Source organism: Carya illinoinensis, chromosome 15, assembly GCF_018687715.1.
Source record: "Carya illinoinensis cultivar Pawnee chromosome 15, C.illinoinensisPawnee_v1, whole genome shotgun sequence".
Classification (NCBI taxonomy): Eukaryota; Viridiplantae; Streptophyta; class Magnoliopsida; order Fagales; family Juglandaceae; genus Carya; species Carya illinoinensis.
The window spans coordinates 31,154,071-31,175,387 of NC_056766.1; the positions used below are offsets into that span (position 1 = coordinate 31,154,071).

A 21,317-nucleotide genomic window follows, 5' to 3' on the forward strand; every position below is an offset into this window, starting at 1 on the left:
CGAAGCTTTCTCTCTCATTTTCTGCTATTCTTATTTCATGGATTTTTCCTCCATTGTTGCAGGTTGGCCGAAGCTTTCATGTGCCCCTTTTCTCTTCTTCCTTTCTTATGTGTTTCTTGTTATTGTAGTGTAAAAACCCTTACTTTTTCTCTTGTTTTTCCCATTGCTTTGTGCTCTGTTTTGCCTCCAAACGTGAAGCTTTGTACTTGGTTTTTCCTCTTCTTTTCTCTTTTAATTTCGTGCTCTTGGTTTTGGGTAATCTCTTGTAATTTTTGGGTGTTTTCCTCTTCAACCCGTGCCCTTTTTTTCAGTCAACCTGTGCGTGTGTTTTTGGGTCCAGCTGTGAACTCCATTTTCAGCTCGTGTTTTTTAGGTCCTAGGCGTGAGCTATATTTCCGGCCATCATTTTCATGATTTGTTTCAGCAAAATTAGCCCTTTAAATCCGAAAATTCCACTTTTAAATCCCTTTATTTTCAAAACTCATTTTAGTCCCAAAAAATTATATTTTTAGTAGTTTATTTTTAAGCTAGCTTTTAGGAGTTACAGCTGGTGTTTGATCTTCCAGAAATTTGTCTAAAAGTGCTCTAAGTATTTTCCAAACTTCATTTAAGATTTAAATATATTTTTACTTTAACAATAAATTGTGATTGGTTGGTTATGCCGAACTGAGTCCGAGGAGTTGAAGATCGGATGGATTAGAGGACGGAGTTATTTGTATGTTGGTTGATGTTGAGATTTGTTGGATATTTTGTGTCTTGATGTGTGCATTGCATAGAGCATGCATATTCATGTTTGAAAAGGAAAAATGAATTTTTCGCATAATGGTATACATGTACATGTGTTGAATATTGAAAACTAAGTTTTCATGTGTAAATAGATTTTTGGATGCGTGTGTATCACGACCCCAAGCCGAGATGTGGTATTATCTCGGTGGAGCTTCTCTGGTCATTCAGGAGCGCAATATACTGAGTGACATCCCCTGAGTTGTTGTTGGACGACAACGGGAGCAGACGGGATGGTAACGCTCTCGTACCGACTCTGTAACCTCTCTACTGGCGGGGGATAGAGGATGCTTGGCTACGTAAGCGCTGGGTGCGGAACTGGGCATCGCTTGTTACGAAGTCACACTCATGGTCGTTACCCATGATCTGACGAAAGGAGCCAGGGTTTGCGGATGACCTTAGGGGAGGTCATGGTGCATTCGATTAATAAAAATGGATTTTGAGTTGAGACTTAGATTTTGGGTCATTTTCTGAGAAAATGGCGAGAAAAAGTTTTAAAAGAAATTTTTGGGCCAAATGTGATTTTTGACGTGAGTTGGAAATGAATTATTTTTTAGAAATATTATTTTTGGATCTCATGCATATGACATCCTGTTCATACATATTGTTGAGTTTTAATATATTTTTATCTTGTGGGTATTTGGATTATTATTTACCTGTGGTACCGTCTTTGGTACCGTAGACTTTGATTCAGATGAAGAAGAGGAGGTTGAGCCTGAGGAGACGGTTCCGCCGGAGGACTGATTTGGAGTTGCTTGTAGTATTGGAAAATATTTTCCTTGCCTCTATATTATGTATTTTGGATTTGTGACAATGTTGAAACTTGTAGTATTTTGATAGGCTTGTTTTAACCGAGTTTATATTTAAACAAAATTCTGATATTTAATAGACTGACTTTTATTATCGGCTGCGTTGTTTTATTTTACACATGTTGCATATACACACACTTAGCACTAGGTGATGAGATGTGTGACCCGTGTTGTCATCATCCCTATACCTCGATTTCCACGTGTGTGCACGTGAGAATTAGAGGCGTCATATGAACACATACTCAGAGCATACTTATGCTTAGAGCTGCAAACGAACCGAATCGAGTCGAATTCGAGCAGGAGGTCAAGAGCTCGTTTAGCATATATGTCCGCTCGAACTCGACTCGAACTCGAAAAATATTGAAAATTTCTGATCGAGCTCGGCTCGTATAAAATAAATGATGATCTAACTCGACTCGAACTCGAGTACAAAAAATATACGAATTTATACGAGCTCGAGTAGCTCGACTCGAGCTCGGTTAAAATCTGATTCACAATTTTATTTTATTTTTAATTGATTGAAGCACAAATGAGATTTTATTTTTTTTATAAATAAATGAGATTATTTCTTTTAATCAATTTTAACTAGATATCAATGTATTGATTCATTGTCACTTTCCAATACATATGAAATAGAAACCAAAGAACGTGTTCAGATCTGTGTTCACATCTAAAGTCTAAGAAAAAAATCACAAAAAAAAAAAATTTCTCGGCAACCAAACACTCAAATGGATTCAAATAAACTTTCTTTCCTCGTCCTACCAATCGTTTCTCAGCAACCAAATGAGAAAAAAAAAATTCTTCGACAGATCTGAAATAGAAACCAAAGAACGTGTTCAGATCTGTGAACATATGTTCAGATCTAAAGTCTAAGAAAAAAATCACAAAAAAAAAAAATTTCTCGGCAACCAAACACTCAAATGGATTCAAATAAACTTTCTTTCCTCGTCCTACCAATCAGATCTGTGAACATAAGTTATGCTTCTTTTGCGAAAAGAACTTTAACACAAAAGTATGAATGCATTCTTCTTTTGTGAAAAGTAATTTAAAATAATTCGACCTTTTGGTAATTAAATAATAATCGTGCATACTCAGAGCATAACAGCTTCTTCCATGGCCTTTCAATCAATTAGGAGTTTCTTCCTCATGATCTTCCTTCTTTTTTGTGTGTTTTTTTTTTTTTTTTCATCCATCCATAGAAAGTCACAAAAAGTATAATCATTAGGCAACACAACCAATATCAGTATTTTTAGTATCAGCAAAAGAGGTCTTTGAGTTCGCCATAAACAGAATACAATAAATGAGAGGAAAATGGGCTTTGAGTTCACCATGAGAATTTGAAAAAACAAAAGACGATAAAAAAAATTAAAACAAAACAAATTGAAACCTGTTCAAAGAGCTTTGTTTTAATTTTTGAAGGAGGATGGATTGGCTAAAGAAAAAGAATATAGTAAATAAAAATTCAGCATTGTTTTAATTTTTGAAACGCGTTTCTAATAAAAAGTATGAGGATATAATTAACTTCACCATCTTAAACAATAAACTTTAAGCATATTGTCGCGGTTATCTGTATCCGGATCCCGTTTTTCATTTAAAATAAAAAATAAAAAATTCCAAAACGATTCTCGAAAATGGCGTCACTGTTTTGTTTTGCTTATTACCCAACACCTATTCCGTCTCTGACTCTCTCGAAACTTTGAAATTCACTGTGTTGAACTCAAAAGGACGCATCTGGACAATGGTAGCCAGCGAGTTACTTTGCACAAATTCTCTGTTTTCTCTGTTTTTGTTTTGTTTTCTCTAAAGTTGTTTCTAACTCATACTCTTTATTTTCTCTCTTTTGCAGGCTGTATTTTGGTTAGTAGTTAATGGCCCTTACAATTATGGGATCTACCAGTGGGCTCTTCCAGTCATTTCTAGCAATTTTGTGGCTCTTAAGATCCTTTACCCAATATTTTGGGGCTTGATGACCCTTAGGTAAATTTATGAAAGATTTATCATTGTATTTTCTTCACAAGAAGTGTTCTTAATTTATTTCATAACTTCAATTGCTCTTCATGTCTTTTTGTTCTGAATTGATGTATTCTTAATGGCTCCTCTTCTTTCAATTCTTCTAATGAAATGTTCTGTTGTAGTTGCAGGAATTGGAAGCGTAGTGCATGCACATCAGTCATCAAGTTCATAAGGTTTTAGAGAATAAGCCCATGGTATTAACAAAGCTTTTGACCCAAAGCTAGTTCAATATGTTATGTTAAAGTCCCATTGCCCGTCTAAGTTGTTTCTGAAGTACTGGGTAGGCGTAGGTCTGGCTTTAGGAACCGGAAAAGTAATGCGAGAATGACCTTAATGAAAAAGTATTAAAATCCTGGATTTAATCCGGTTATAACCCGGATATCTGGGTTTATAGGAAAAAAGAAAAAAGAGAAAAAAATGTGAAAATTCAAATATCTGGTTACAATTTGGATATATGGATTGAATCCGGTTATCCGTTCGAATTATTTTTGGATTTTAGCATCCGGATCCAGATCTGGTTATGGCCAAATATCCAGATCCGGATCCGGTTGCACAACCCTATATTGTATCATTTTTTAAGATCAAACTATAATTTGAGTAATGTAACTTTTCTTTTATTTATCTTAAGAGATAGAATCAAAATTTTAGCACTTATTTTCTACTAAACTACACGCCTCTTAATGTGTAAATGCACGGTTTTTAACTTAAGTGCTTCTGCATAAAACCGGCCACTACATTTATTAACTTGTTGATTTCGAACAACCACAAGCGCGGTTTATGAACAACCATTACTATCAATAGTTCATCCCCACTTCTCACCTTTCTTTGACCCACTTCTCTATAATTGCACCTCTCTCGTGAACATTAGAAGATGAGTTCTTCCATGGCCTTACAAGGAGCTTCTTCCTCTCTCTCATCCACTTCTTCTTCCATCCGTTCGTGGACTCACGATGTATTCTTGAGTTTTAGAGGTGAGGATGTTCGTCAAAATTTCATTTCTCATCTATTCCATGCTTTGCATCATAGGGAAATCAACACTAGCAAAGACAAAAATCTTGAAAGAGGATATGATATTTCAATAGAACTTTTCAAAGCTAGTGAAGATCCTTGAGTGTAAGGAAAGGTAAAACAAATTGTTCTACCCTGGTTTTACGGCGTTGCTCCATCGGAGGTACGACATCAAAAAGGGAGTTTTGGAGAAGCATTTGCTAAACTTGGATGTAAGATCAAGGATGATGTAAAGGTTACAAAGTGGAAAGCAGCTTTCCATAAAGTAGCCAATTTTTTCAGATTCACATCAGGAGACAGGTACTTTTAATGATCAGCTATGCTTTTATATTTGTTTACATGTGATATTAAAGAGAAGTTTATGGGGAAAATTTAGACAAATCCAGAATCTAAGAGTTCACAAATTGATAAAGACATGATGCCTTGCAAAACTATTTGATATTTATCAGTCTTTTCGGCATTGAGTTTTGGGCAAACCATACTTAAATTAGAAATATTTTCTGATTGAGGGATTTAATATCATACTGCCACTTTCATTTCACATGAAGTTTATAGGAGAAACAGAATAGAAGAACATGAAAATATACAAATCGAAATCTTCTCTCTGTGTTTTTATCTTTCATTTTTGGGTTCTATAAAGAATAAACAAAGGTTTTAAGCATCAATTTGTTTAGAGATATATAGACTGAAAAATACTCTTAGTTATAAGTTTTAGAATTAAGGGAGGGACAAATTCAAGAATGGAAAAAAATAGTTAAAATGTTTAATAATTCATATAAAGAATGAAAAATAAAAGTATGAGAAGAGCACGAGGAAGAAGAAAGGCTACCTTTGACATGGTAATCTACTACTGTCATTTTGTAACGGATAAAAAAAAGGAAAAGAAAAAACGATATTTAACATGAAATCATCTTTATGTGTGTATTACAGTGAAAAGTCTTAACTATTTAAATTTCTCATCTTTTATGTTGATAGGAATGAATTAGAGTTTATTCAGGACATCATTAAATGGGTGGACTCAATAATGGTGAATCGTACATTTCTTAACGTTGCAAAGTATCCAGTTGGAATAGAGTCTCGTGTACGAGACATTTATCAACATTTAAGTATGGGAAGGAATGATATTATATGCATGGTAGGGATATTTGGAACCGGTGGAATTGGCAAGACTGTTAACTATTGCAAAAGAGATCTATAACATGATTTCTTATCAATTTGAAGGAAGTTGTTTCTAGAAAAACAATATTAGAGAAACTTCAAAAGTAGGAGGTCTAATCCAGCTGCAAAAAACACTTCTTTATGAGATTTTGGGAATAAGTTTGGATTTTCATGATATTGACAAACACATCAATGTGATTAGGCATAGACTTTGCTCTAAAAGGGTTCTCCTAATTCTTGATGATGTGGATGAATTGGTCGAACTAGAAACATTACCTGGAGCTCTTGATTGGTTTGGTTCAAGAACTAGCTAGAATCATCATAACAACAAGAAATCAACATTTATTAATATCTCTAAAGTTGATTCAAAATACAAGTTGAAGATTTTGGCCAACGATGAAGCTCTTAAGCACTTTAGCTTGAATGCTTTTGAGAAAGTTGAACCACTTGATGAATATCATGTTGAACTCTCTAAACAAGTAATGCAATATGCTTGAGGTCTTCCACTTGCTTTAACAGTGCTAGGTTCAACTCTAAAAGATCAAAGCATTCATTAATGGAAAAGTGTATTGAATAAATATAAACAAATACCCAACATAAATATTCAGAGTGTACTTCAAGTAAGTTATGATGGATTGGAAGATAATGAGAAAGACATGTTTCTTGATATTGCATGTTTCTTCAAAGGAGGAACTTTGGCTGATGTCATTAAAATATTTGACAATTGTGGTTTCTCTCTTGATTATGGTATTCAGAGGCTTATAGACAAGTCTCTTATCCAAGTTGATGAGTGTAATAAATATTTTTGGATGCATGACTTGCTACAAAATATGGGTCGAGAAATTGCTACAATGTATTCTCTCCTGTACCATGGTACCAACAAAATCTAAGGCATTATAGTAGAAATGCCCTTCGTCCTTTCCCCAATGTTTGGGATCCTTTGCAGGTACCGTTTTATAGAAGTTGCAGAGCCAATGTTGTATACAAGCACTAAAGCAGAGAACATAAAAGAAGAAAAATGGATTGAATTATTTTGGGATTTTTAGGTGAGACTTCCTTTCATTTTTGTTTGTTTTCTCTGCCTTTTAGACTTGATTTGGTATTTGCCACTGGAAACAAAAGCCCGATTTATTAGCTCATTGATGTCACTATCTCACAGTACTCTTGGAATCCAATCCATAGCCTTACATGGAAGGAAAAAGGGATTCTTAAACTTGGGGCATCAACTTCCAGATCTAGTGGAGAAGGACTATGATGATCCAAAGGTAAACTTGAAGTTAGAGCTTCGACTTGGTATCAAGCATGAATTTCAAACATTAATTAGCTTGTAAGCTTTTTACTTTGTTCATTTACTGATAGCCATTAGTTCGTTTTCTTGGATGATGAATTCAAGTGTTGTGCTGCCCTGAAAGTTTTCTTCTATATCCTTAATACAGCAAGTATATGCTAAAAACACTCAGCTGAAAAATCAGAAAACACCTCTCCTCATTCCATTAAAAAATTCCCATAAAGTTGGAGTGCAACATATACTACAAAACAAATAAGTATTCATCGATATGCATGCATAATACATATTTGTCGTAATGTCTCTGTATTTTGTGTTGTTTTCTAAATTCACCATCCAACACCAGCCTCATATGGTACTAACCCTTTGTATTTTGTGTTTATATCAATTTTGTATACCCCTTGGACGCTGGGCACAAAATTTACCATAAAAGTGAGCCTAGACTTGTAGCCTTTGTAAATTAGGCATAGTTGTAATGCGACTGTGTTTCAGAAAATTGGATTCCATCGTTAAGAGTCCTTGATGATTAGTTTTAGAAACTGATGATGAGCTACATATACCAACAATCTTTATGATTTATTAGAAATTGAAATTGTTAAGAGTTCAGTTAATACCCAACTGAGGGGAAGAGAAGCATGGGTAATAGATGTTGAAGGACCACACTATTTTGAGGAGATAAGTGGAATTGTATTGTATCCTGTTCTGTTATTTTAAGAACATGGTATGTCTAGGTGTTTTATTTATGGTTTCCCAATGATAATCCCGGGAGGGGTACCATTTTAAGCCAATATGGTTGGAATGTCTTCATCTCTCTTCAACTTTGAATGAGCTTGGAATCCAATCCTTAGCCTTAACCATGAGAAAAGAGGTATTCTTCAACCTGGGGCTCCAAACTTCCAGATCAGATGGAGAAGGACCAAGCGATAGCGAAGGAAGAGAAAAGGGGATAGGAGAACAGAGATGAAGCGGCTTACCTTCCTTTCATTCCTATATCTCCTGCTACTTCCTCACTCCTCAGCACTTGGGAGTATGTCCCCTGGTCTGGCCCAGCTGATGAAAGATCTTGTTTTTATTATGATGATTGAAAGGTAGATGAGGAGTCAAAGCTTTGACTTGGAATCAAACACAATCCATTGTTTGAGATGGATGAATGACTTGTATGTTTAAAAGAGCTGAATCTTAAGAACACTCCCCAACTGCCACTATCAAACATCTCTCTCTCTCTCTGGTTATTTATACAGTTGAACAATTTGGAGTTAGCCTTCAACCTTGCTAAAAGTGGGGAATCTTCCTGCCACCAATTAGCTTGTAAGCTTTTCACTTTGTTCATCTACTTATAACAATTGGTTTGTTTCTTGGATTATGAATTCAAGTGTTGTGCTGCCCTGAAAATTTTCTTTTATATCCTTATTACAACAAGTATCTACTAAAAACAATGGAGGCTAGTATCCTTATGAATTAAGTGTTTTTTGTTATTTTTATTTTTATTTTTTTTGTAATTTTTGCCCCACTTTTGCCACAGTCAAGTATTTTTGGTATTGTACACCTTGTTTGGAACAGGTTTAATAGTAGTGTGACAATCTAGAATTGACGCTTTTTCTGTCAAAAGATATATATATATTTTTTTTGTTTTTTGTGTGGGCGGGGGGGGGGGGGGGGGGGGGGGGGGGGGGGAGGTTTGAGATTGGCTCATCAGCACCTATTTAATATCTCATTTTCAGTCTAGATAGATCAAAACACACAAAAAATACTTCAGAATTATGAGTGAGATCCATGACATTAGAGGCAGTTTGGGAATTGGGATGCGTTTTTCTTGGGTTCATCTCTTTTGAAATCAACATTATTACTCCACATTAAAGGCAGCGCTAGCGCTGTTCTCATGGATTGATATGCAGAATGCATATTTCTCGTAATGTGTTTGTTTTTTGTGTTGTTTTCTACATAAATGCACCTAGACTCCTTTAAACACTCTGTATAGATATATGATACACAGTCAGAACAAGGGCTTCTTATGTCTTTTTGAGAAAGTTCTTTTTCAATACCTAAACTTGTTTTTATCTTCTTCAAGCACAAACCTTAATTACAAGTATGTTTGACAAGCCAACTTGCACCCATTTACACCCATTTCCTGCAGTGTGAACTTTAAACCGAATTACCAATCACTTTAAGGAGCATAGAAAGTCACAAAAAGTATAATATTCCATATTTTCTCCAACCTTCAGACCAATCACTTTATCCGTAAATTAAACACAAGTCCATATGTATTTTGGTTTACTGAGTGTGAACTTAATTTAGACCTTTGATTCTTCTTAATTTATTGATTTCTTCAAATATTATTTCCATAGGGAGGGACTGAAATTGATCGTCCAACATCAACCCCTAATTATTAGATGACACTTTACAGAAGTTGCCAAGAAATTTCCTTTTCTTTTCTTTTAACATGTTTGACCCACTTGTGTATAACAATCATATACATCTTATTAAAATAAAGATTCCAAATATTTGCAAGCTTGCAGGTGCATACAAGAGTAGTGTTTATGTAAAAGAGGGACAAGGGAGCTCATGTGGGAACTCGGACCCCCAACATACGTGGTTTTGAACAACCCTTACTATCAATTTCTAGACTTTGGGTTCTTCTTTATTGATTTTCCATATTTTATCCTATCGAATTGATCAAGTGAGGCATTCACGACTTTTCTTATTGAGGCTAATTTCTATCTGTCCATTCATTCAACATGTAAATAATTAGCTTTTAGAGATGACTATAGCTCAAGTCTAACAAACACTTTTTTCATGCTGGTTTTGAAAGGATTTTATTAGCTTTGAGTTTGAATATATAGAGCTAAAAGATTTCTTGAATTGAAGTAAAAACTCTGAATTTTTGTGTCCAAGTCTGTTGTTGTTTATTGTGGCTGCTAGTGTTGTTTATTTGAAGTATTGTGGCTGTTGTTGTTGTTTATTTTAAGTAGTTGTTTATTTGAAGTATTGTGGCTGCTGCTGTTGTTCATTTGAAGTATTGTGGCTACTGCTGTTGTTTATTTGAAGTGTTGTGGCTACTGCTTTTGTTTATTTGAAGTACATGTACATGTAGAGACACACGAACCAACCTTAAAGACATAATGTGTACAAGTAGAGACACGTTTTCCCCTAGGAGTCACTTCTGAGTTCTATGTCCTTTTGTTTTAGTAGATGCTCGACTGACCGAGGGTCTTCAAATTGATACAGAGACAAAAGAAGTCAATTCTCGTCTTATACTGACTTGGGGCTCTTATTTTCTTCACCAATTCATTTTCCTAGATAATCTAGCATGTATCTGCAGGTTTCGTTTTTCATTATCAATGCAGAGGTGACATGAAAATTATCCACTTCCTGATCATCAACACCATTACATACATCATTATCGAACTTTTTCAATAATGATTTAATTTCCAATCACTTGAATGCAAATGTTCTTACTTCTTAGCACAGGACTTTAGTACTTGCTCAATTCAGCTTGTGGTGAATGTATATTTACATGAGAGTTTCAGTTTAATGCCATCCAGCTCAATTCAGCTTGTAGAAATCTGTGAAAGCATCTTATCATGTACTGCAGAGTAAAACCCAAATGTGTTGAAAATTAGTGATGACTTGTGTTTTTTTGAGGTGAAAATGTAATAGACAGATGTGTTTTTTTCAATGGTGTTGTATTAAATATAGAATGCATTTGCTGCACTCCAGAAATATTGATCTGCACTTGTATTAATGTATTTGCAGCGCACACTTGATTACTGATATGTGGGAGTAGGAAGAGAAATATTGCTGATTTTTGTGGTGAGCAGAAATATTGCTCTGCACTCCAGGTTAGGCTTCTAAAGCTTCTTGTAGCCTCTACCAAGAGTTTTTATAGATAAGGTTACTGTTATTTTTTTATTTCTTTTAAATATGAAAAAATAAACAAAAAATCATAAAATTATTAAAAGAATATTTTCTTAATAATTAAGTAAAAAAGAAAAAAAAAGCCAACACTTTTGTTGGCTTTTGTGTGTCACAACATCATTTTCCTAATAGTTTAACACGAAAGCTGATGTATGCCTACAATAGATGGTGCATAGTATATTTAATACACAGTCAGGACAAGAGCTTCTTATGTCTTTCCGAGAATGTTAATCTTTGACAATACCTAAACTTGTTTTTATCTTCTTCAAGCACAAACATGCCTCCCAAGTATATGCGGGGCAAGCCAACTTGCAGCCATTTATACGGTTTTCAACTAAACTCATTCTGCATAAAACAAACATCCGTACCAAATATTCACTAATTAATTCTCCACATGAATTTTGGACGTTGGAATTTTACGACATAGAAGGATTGGAGATTTATCACGTCCTGATTCAACATGTTTCAATCTCTCCATGTTAATAACGTCGTATGAAGATATGATTTAGCGATTTTTAATTTGGAGTTTTTGCCAATTGCAAACTTGGTGGGGGGACCTATCATGATCATAAAATATTTAAATTACCAATTAATACTCTTTTATTACCCAACTTGAAGAAAAATAACTATATTTTAGTTTTACGTTGATTTTAAGTGGAGAAATTTTTTATAAACTTATCATTCTATTATAAATAATAAAAGTACAAGTACTCACTGTCAAGAGCATGTTTACGTGGGGGTGAGGGGGACAGTACAGTACGTACAATTGTGGGGACTTATTTTCAATTTCATCCAGTGTGAACTTTAGATGTAATTACTGTTATTTTTTATTTTTTTAAATATTAAAAAAAAATAAATAAATCATAAAATATTATCTCCATAGAGACCGAAATTGATCGTCCAACATCTATTCCTAATTATTAAATGACACTTTACGAAAGTTCTCAAGAATTTTCAGTCTTTGCTTGTAACACGCTTGACCCACTTGTCTTGGACAATCATATACATCTTATTAAAATAAGGATTCTAAATACTTGCAAGCTGGGAGGTGCATACAAGAGTAGTGTTTATGTAAAGGAGGGACATGGGAGCTCATGTGGGGACTCAGACCCCCCACATACGAGGTTTTGAACAACCCTTCATATTAATTTCTAGACTTTGGGTTCTTTTTTATTGATTTTCTTGAGTGGGAAACGACATTTCTTTATTTTTTCCAATTTTTAGTGCTTTTAGACTGGATACAGGACTCATTATTCTCCGCTTTCACATCAAAGCGCATAGAAAGTCATAGAAGTACATCACTAGGGAACGCATTTTCAAAATATGAGGTCATGATTTTGTATGACAACGAAGCTATTCAACTCTTTAGCTTGAATGCTTTCGTGGAATAAGAACCATTGAAGGATTATGTGCACCTGTCTAAATAAGTAACGAAATATGCTCATGGTTTTCTACTAGCTTTAACAATGCTAGGTTTGGATTTAAAAGGTCAAAGTATACATAAATAAATAAAAAAATGCATGGGATAAAAAGTATAAAAGTATTCCCAACAGTAATACTCAAAAAGTACTCTTAGTCATGAAAATATTTGGCTGATGTCATGAAAATATTTGATAGCTGTGATTTTTTTTCCAGTTGATTGCGTATCAAGAGATATATAGACAAGTGTCTTATTACTACTGATGGGCATGTTAAACTGGATTGGAAATCTTTTTGTCAATACCTAACTTGTGTTTATCTTCTTCTAAGCACAATAATGCATTACAAGTAAGAGAAGTTACACCCATTTACACGGTTTTGAAATATAAAGTCTTTCCGTGTACACGTTATAGCATCGCAGATTTTATTACCTTAAGCATCTACTCCAACATTTTTATTGTTCTGCCCATCAATCCCCGGATATAATTTGGCCGCAAAAGGAATACTTTCTTGTACTTGCTACTGATCATCAGCCTAATTTCATACACTGTAACTTCTTCCATGGCCTTGCAACCAGCTTTTCCCTCTTTCTCTTGCAGTACTCCTGAATGGACTTATGATGTGTTCTTGAGTTTTAGAGGTGAAGATGTTCGACAAAACTTTATTTCTCATCTATATGATGTTTTGTGTCAAAAGGGAATCAATACTTACATTGATGAGCACCTTGAAAGAGGAAAGGAAATTTCATCGGTACTTCTCAAAGCTATTGAGGAGTCAAGGATTTCGATTATCGTTCTTTCTGAAAACTATGCATCATCCACATGGTGTTTGGAGGAGCTGATGAAGATTCTCGAGTGCAGAGAAATGAAACAACAAATAGTTTTACCAGTGTTTTATAAAGTGGATCCATCAATAGTGCGGAAACAAAAGAAAAATTATGGAGAGGCATTGGCCAACTACAAAGACAAGTTGAATGATGATACGAAGGTGGATAGCTGGAAGGCTGCGCTAAAAGAAGTGGCTGGCTTGTCTGGGTTCCATTTAAAGAAGGACGGGTATTCAAACCACTCTAATAAGGCATTTCAATAAAGATTTTTGAATATTTATTTTATATCCTCATACATTTTAGATGCATACACATGCGTGGGTATGTATGTTTGTATGTGTGTATATATATGCATGTATGTATGTATGTAGTATGTATATTAACTAATCTAATATTCTTATTCTTTGTTAATCTCTTTGATCTCGATCTGTTTGTTTTTGTTCCTTTTTCTTATGTCGTTATAATATGGTAATTAATTAATTCTATTAAAAGGATCGTGTTAGTAAAATAATGTTTTACACGATTATTAGTAATGGTTCTAATGATATTAATTAATGCTTCTATGTTTAATAATGTTGTAATAAGTATAATTGTTAATAATTCTTCTCTTTTGACATGATAGGAATGAATATGAATTTATCCATGGAATCATTCAACTGGTGGACTCAAAAATAATAAATCAAACATACTTTGAGGTTGCCAATCATCCAATTGGAGTGGCATCTCGTGTGCAGCATGTATATTCCCTTTTAAGCATTGGAGAGAATGATATTGTACATATGGTAGGGATCTTCGGAGTTGGGGGAATTGGAAAGACAACTATTACCAAAGAGGTATATAACATAATTTCTTCCAAATTTGAAGGTAGTTGTTTCTTGAAAAACATTAGAGAAACTTCGAAGAGCGAGTATGGTCTGGTTCAACTGCAAGAGACTCTTCTTTCTGATATCCTAGGAGCATCTTGGGTTGGTAATATTGGCCAAATCGACAGAGGAATCAATGTGATAAAGAATAAACTTTGTTATAAAAGAGTTCTTCTAATTCTTGATGATGTAGATGATTGGGGACAGTTGAAAGCTTTGGCCAGAAATCGTGATTGGTTTGGTTCAGGAAGTAGAATCATTATAACAACAAGGGATCAAAATTTACTAAGTAATCATGAAGTTGATGCAACATATGAAGTGGAGAAATTGAACCATTATGAAGCTCTAAAGCTATTTAGTGTGTGCGCCTTTAAAAGAGAGAAACCGCTTGATGATTACATGAAACTTACCCAACGTATAATACGTTATGCTGGGGGCCTTCCACTAGCTTTGGAAGTGCTTGGTTTGGATCTACGTGGTAGAAGTATATATGAATGGGAAAGTGCTTTGGAAGAATACAAAAGAATTCCTCATGAGAAGATTCAAAAAATACTTAGAATGAGCTATGATGGTTTGCGTGAAAGTGAGAAGAATATTTTTCTTGACATTGCATGTTTCTTTAAGGGAGTGAAGGTAGATTATGTGATGAAAATATTAGATGGTTGTGGTTTATGTCCAAATATTGGAATAAAAAGACTCATGGATAAGTGTCTCATAACCATGGATAATTCTTATAAATTTGGGATGCATGACTTGCTACAAGATATGGGTAGAGAAATTGTTCGAGAAAAATCCCCAAAAGAGCCTGGCAAACGCAGTAGGCTGTGGTATCATGAAGATATTCGCCATGTACTTGAAGAAAATACGGTAAGATGCATGACTTTCAAAAATGATTTTAGTTTACGCATGTTTGGTAATTTACAAGAAAATACTAATTTTTTGCAACCCAAAAACTTGGTCCACAAAAGTCTATTATGTTGCAGTGTCGAACTTATTCGAAACAGACCAATTACCAAACTATTATATAGAGAATTTAATGCTTAATTTACTCTATTGTCTCATCAGGGAACGAACCAAATTGAAGGCATGCTGATAGATTTACCTAAAGAAGACTTGATATGCTTGAGTTCAGAGGCATTCACGAAGATGAAAAATCTGAGATATTTTATTAATCATAATGCACGCTTCTCTAAGGCTCCTAGTTATCTTTCTAACGAGTTAAGAGTGCTTAATTGGAGTAGATATCCATCGCAATCATTGCCAAATAATTTTCATGGAAAGAAACTGGTTGATCTTAGAATGAGGTATAGCCTCCTCAAGGAATTGGGAGTGGGATTGCAGGTACAACCATTAATTAAAACATTTCTTTCTCCTTTTTAATTATGTTGCAAACATATTTTGAAGTTAACTTTATCTCCAATTTTGCTTTACAGAATTTCCAGAACTTGGACAGAATGAACTTCTCTCATTCTGAATTTCTGACAAAAATTCCCGATCTTTCTGCGATGCCAAATTTAAAGCGGTTGGATGTTGCTTATTGTAGAAACTTAGTTGAGGTTCATGCTTCTGTTGGATTCCTAAATAAGCTTGAGCATCTCTCATTTGCCCATTGCACTAAGCTTACCAGTTTGCCAACAAGCCTCAAGTTTAGACATCTAAAATGTCTATGCGTTGAAGGTTGCTTAAGACTTCAAAATTTCCCTGAAATCTACAAGTTGAAGTTTTTCGTGAAGATAGATCAGTCTTCTTCAAAAGTTGCGGAGCCCATCTGGTATAGAAGAATGAAAAGGAAGGGAAAGATCGACAGAAGAGGAGTTCCTCAACCCTGGCCATCAATTTTGAATTTGGAGGACACTGTAGCGAGTTTGGAGAAGGATCTTACAAATAATTTTCATCTTACAAAACAGGAGTTCCTCAACATTGGCCATCAATTTCGAAATTGGTGGACAATCTAGCCAGTAAAATATTTGGGTCGAGAAATTGTTAATGAGTGTAATCAATATTTTTGGATGCTTGACTTGCTATAATATTTGGGTCGAGAAATTGTTCGACTAAAATCGCCAAAAGAGCCTGGCAAATGTAGTAGATTATGGTTTCACAAGATGTTCGTCACCTGTTGGAAGAAAGTACAGTAAGAGACACAAAAAAATTCTTTAGTTTTACATTTATTTCCTTTTGTTGTAATGAAACCTACTGAAATATATATATATATATATATATTGTGTAAATCTGAATAATTTTTAGTTATATATAGAATCTGTTTAATTAAGATGGGTCAATAAAAATATCAAATGTCCTTTTTGATTTCAAATATCCTATTATTTTCTTCACGAGTGTCTCTGTTTTGGAAAAGACATTCTTTGATTTTTTATTTATTTTTTTAACCCAACACTATCTAGTATTTTACATTGCAGTAATCAGAAAATACCAAAAATAGCTTTATCTTATGCATTAGTATTGGATGTTTGTGGATGAGCCACAAAAGCTTGCATAGGTGGCTGGGTACCCCGATAAGATAAGTCAAGCAGATGATAACACTGCACTGCATTATGGCCACTTTTTCCACACAGTTGACAAACAAGGCATGATCCTCCTCCTGAAAAATTGCCTTGCCACGGTTTTGCCTGCCTCTACTATTTTGAAAAGATCATTGAGGGGTCCTTCCACCACGGCCACGTGAATGATCATTCCGTGTGGCTACATTTGCTAAGCCAATGGCTATATCAAGAGCAGAATTTTGCTTCTCAAGTCTGAGTTCAAAGCTTAACAGATGAGCATATGCATCTTCAAGAGAAAACTGATCAACTCTAGTAGAAAGAGAAGTGACAATGGAGTTATATTCTGACATGGACATGTTGCCCTTCTTGAGAGTGGATAATTCAAGGCGTATGCCTACCACTCTTGCTCGTGCATGGTTGGAAAACATGCGCTCAAGAGCACACCAAACATCCTTGGATGTTTCAAGACCCACCATGTGGGTGATAATGGATTCTGAAAGAGAAGACATGAGAGCACCAAGGATTACCTGATCCTGATTGCACCATTGAGAAAATTCTGGATTGGGAATAGTTTGGATTGTGTCATCGTCTTTGAAAGTAATATGAATTGTTGGTGGAGGACATGGGATTGTTCCATCAACATAACCAATCAATTGTTGGCCTCTGAGATATGGCAGAATCTGTGCTCACCATAGGAGGAAGTTATCCTTAGTAGGTTTTATGGTGACAAGGTTTTGTAGGCTAAGTGGGGCAGAAAGAGACATTGCCTTGAAAAAAAAAAAAGGAAAAAAAGAAAAGAAAAAAAAAAGGAGGATTTCAAGTGTGTGACTAGCTGAAATGGTAGTGGATGCCGTGGGAGCAGGATTCTCTTAGACGTTGGTCTTTTGGCTCTTTGATACCATAAAGAAATATTGACAGTAATGCAAATGTTGTAATCTCCTTCAATATCAAGTGGAGTAATTGCTTTCATGTATATATAGAATTACAAGAGTAGACTATACAGATGTTAAAACAAATGCAAATGCAAATGAATTTATGGAAAACACCAAGAACTTATCAGAGTGATGAAGGAAAAAACTAAAATGAATTGCTTTTGTATATTCATATATCGTGTTTCTGTACAAGAGGGTCTGCTCTTTATAGACTTACATATGTGTCACTAGCTTACAAAATTCTGCAATGTGTACATCCTACCACTACCCTGCACACACTGCTTTTACAGAAATGAAAGTTGAATACAAACAAAAGGACATGGTCTGGACATGGCCTGCACATAGGACAGAAACTTTATTCCTCAGAATTCCTTTCCCATTTCCTTACACGATTGCTTTTCCTTTCTTTACTGACCTGCCATCCAATGGTAATGCAGGTGATGATGACTGTGTTTCTTGGTTCTCCAACTCAGCAGCTCCATTGATCTTCAACAGATGTAGCTTAAGATGTATACAAGGAAAGTAATAACAGAGAGATATGAAAGCAGCAATCAGGGGAGCTGGTCTGGTGCAGGAGGATGAGGCATATCAGTAGCCGAATCCATAGTTGCCATATTACTCAGCAACCAGAGGAACATAATTATGAGATTTATCTCCCTCGGTGTTTGTTTGTTTTTCTCTTCTTCCTCCTTTAGACCACCTATGTTCTTGAACAAGTGGATGGCGATCTCGTTTCAATTGCGGTGCACTGAAGACATTGTTTGCTCTATCACTATGGGTGGCTGCAAGTGAGTCTCTTTGTTATTAATTTTCACAATTTGTGATATCCCTTCATTTTTTTTTGTTTGTTGTGCCACCGGCCTATCCGAAAATCACACAAGACAATATTTAAGTGGTTCAGCAAATTGTCTACGTCCACTGGAGCCTCTTTTATAGAATTTGTACGAGATTTACAAATCACTCTACAAATTTCTATCTCTCTCTCACGTCCCTCTTTCTCTCTATTTTTCTTCTCTCCCACTACTCCTTCTGCAGATCAGAACTCTCCTATTTATAGGAGAAGTTCTCTTCAGCAATTCTTGATCAGTTTCGGTGCAGCAATTTGATGCTGAAAATACGGGAGGCGCCTAATAGAAACAAAAGCACCGAACGGTGCATGTGTATTCGATGCAGCAGGCCACTTGCTGCATGTGGGGGGGGGGGGGGGGGGGGGCGCCTAATATGCCAAGAGAGAACAGTGCTTCTCTCTTTCTCACACTGCAGGTGGCTTTTCAACATTGTTTTTGTTTCCTGTAACTGATACTGGCAGAAAGAAATTATGATTGTTACTCTCTGAAAACGATCTGCATGAACTACTGGAACCCCCCAGTGCCGCCACCTGCGGGGGGGTGGTGGTTAAGGCCATCAGGATATTTTCTTATTGAGGCTTTCTATTTGTCCATTCATTCAACAACTTTTTTTATGACATGCAGATTGTTTGAGTTTTATGGTGGAGAATCAGACCGCAAGGCTGTTGGCTAAGGAACTATCTCCTCTCCAAGATATTGGTACACAGAAAAGCATAGCTTTTAGTGTTGATGGATCTAGAATTGCAACTGGGGGGGGTGGTGAGTAAATGACTCATATTCCAATCAATCATTATCATGTGCTTTCTGATTTATATCATCGCAATCAAATATAGGTTGGGCATCCAGAATCTTTGAGTTGCCAAGCTTGCTCATTACTTTAGATGAACCAAAACCACTAAAAAAATCAAGGGATTTTTAATTTTTGGGATTTTCAATTTTTAGTCTTGTAGAATATGTGACTGATTTGTTTTATTGTGATTGTTTTAGTCTTGTAGAATTACTACATAATCATGCTGTTTCCCGAGTAGTGAAAGGATTTCAGTTACTACCTGCTTTCACTTTCTGTGGCCACTTCAAGCTCCTATTATATAATTTAGTTCACTAAATTTATCTGTGGCCACTTCAAGCTCCTTGTATGTAAACACTTGGACTCCTCTGAAATTTTCTCCCCTTCACATTGAGATCTTGATCAAACAGAATCTATCTCCTGCTTTGTACAAAAATGTTAGAGAAGATGAGACCAAAGCAAGACTTGAAGGCACGTGGAAATGTCTAGCGGAACTTGCTGCTAAAAAAGTAAGGAAGATGGGCCCACCACGTCTCTCCACGCCTTCATTCGCTAAGAATTCTCATCTTTTATAGGGAAGACAAAAACAAAATTTGGTATTTTCTAATCTATTGAGAACATATCATGATATTAAAATTATTTTTGTAGGTGTCCATTTCTAATGGCATGCCATCCTCGATGGATTGGGAGGATCACATATCTGTATTTTAAGACTACTTAATAATTACTCAACATGTAAATAATTAGCTTCTAGAGATGACTATAGCTCAAGTCTAACAAGCATTTTTTCATGCTGGTTTTGAAAGGATTTTATTAGCTTTGAGTTTGAATATATAGAGCTAAAAGATTTCCTGAATTGAAGTAAAAACTCTGAATTTTATGTCCAAGTCTGTTGTTGTTTATTGTGGCTGCTAGTGTTGTTTATTTGAAGTATTGTGGCTGCTGTTGTTGTTTATTTGAAGTATTGTGGCTGCTGCTGTTGTTTATTTGAAGTATATGTACAAGTAGAGACAGACGAACCAACCTTAAAGACATAATGTGAACAAGTAGAGACACATTTTCCCCTAGGAGTCACTTCTGAGTTCTGTGTCCTTTTGTTTTAGTAGATGCTCGACTGACCGAGGGTCTTCAATGCCAGAGGTGACATGAAAGTTATCCACTTCCTGATCATCAACACCATTACATACATCATTATCCAACTTTTTCAATAATGATTTAATTTTAAATCACTTGAATGCAAATGTTCTTACTTCTTAGCACAGGACTTTAGTACATGCTCAATTCAGCTTGTGGTGAATGTATATTTACACGAGAGTTTCAGTTTAATGCCATCCAGCTCAATTCAGCATGTAGAAATCTGTGAAAGCATCTTTTGTACTGCAGAGTAAAACCCAAACGTGTTGAAAATTAGTGACGACTTGTGTCTTTTTGAGGTGAAAATGTAATAACAGATGTGTTTTTTTCAACGGTGTTGTATTAAATATTTAGAATGTGTTTGCTGCACTCCAGAAATATTGCTCTGCACTTGTATTAACGTATTTGCTGCTCGCACTTGATTACTGATATTGCTGATTTTTGTGGTGAGCAGAAATATTGCTCTGCACTCCAGGTTAGGCTTCAAAAGCTTCTTGTAGCCTCTACCAAGAGTCTTTATAGATAAGGTTATTGTTATTTTTTAATTTTTTTAAATATTAAAATATAAACAAAAAATCATAAAATTATTAAAAGATATTTTCTGAATAATTAAGTAAAAAGGAATAGAAAAGTAAATATCATTTTCCTAATAGTTTAACACTAAAGCTAACGTATGCCTACAACAGATGGTGCATAGTATATATAATACACAGCCAGGACAAGAGCTTTTTATGTCTTTCCGAGAATGTTCTTTGACAATACCTAAACTTGTTTTATCTTCTTCAAGCACAAACATGCCTTCCAAGTATATGCTGGGTAAGCCAACTTGCAGCCATTTACACGGTTTTGAACTAAACTCATTCTGCATAGAACAAACATCTGTACAAGATATTCACTAATTAATTCTCTGCATGAATTTTGGGCTTTGGAATTTTTCGACATAGAAGGATTGAAGATTTATCACGTCCTGATTCAACATGTTTCGATCTCTCCATACTAGTAACGTCGTTTGAAGATATGATTTAACACGTTTCGATCT

The 21,317-nt window shown here is 35.2% G+C and overlaps 2 protein-coding genes across 38 annotated transcripts in view; both read left to right on the forward strand.

The window, feature by feature from the left end:
* LOC122297764 (disease resistance protein Roq1-like) overlaps positions 1 to 21,317 on the forward strand; it is a 73,658-nt gene that overhangs the window by 43,549 nt on the left and 8,792 nt on the right. The gene's annotated exons all lie outside the window — the stretch shown is intronic.
* LOC122297760 (disease resistance protein RUN1-like) overlaps positions 3,164 to 21,317 on the forward strand; it is a 43,321-nt gene continuing 25,167 nt past the window's right edge. Inside the window, exons 1-14 of one of the 37 annotated variants that reach the window (XM_043107940.1) lie at positions 3,173 to 3,333; positions 3,439 to 3,569; positions 3,728 to 4,913; positions 6,718 to 6,817; positions 6,931 to 8,213; positions 8,298 to 8,364; positions 9,566 to 9,648; positions 10,810 to 10,895; positions 13,087 to 13,445; positions 13,839 to 14,946; positions 15,145 to 15,420; positions 15,513 to 16,210; positions 17,947 to 18,297; positions 18,982 to 20,650. In XM_043107940.1, coding sequence (XP_042963874.1) covers positions 13,231 to 13,445; positions 13,839 to 14,946; positions 15,145 to 15,420; positions 15,513 to 16,034 — 2,121 coding nt within the window. In that variant the 5' untranslated portion in view covers positions 3,173 to 3,333; positions 3,439 to 3,569; positions 3,728 to 4,913; ... (4 more) ...; positions 10,810 to 10,895; positions 13,087 to 13,230 and the 3' untranslated portion in view covers positions 16,035 to 16,210; positions 17,947 to 18,297; positions 18,982 to 20,650. The other 36 variants (XM_043107941.1, XM_043107942.1, XM_043107944.1 and 33 more) reach the window with 36 other exon arrangements.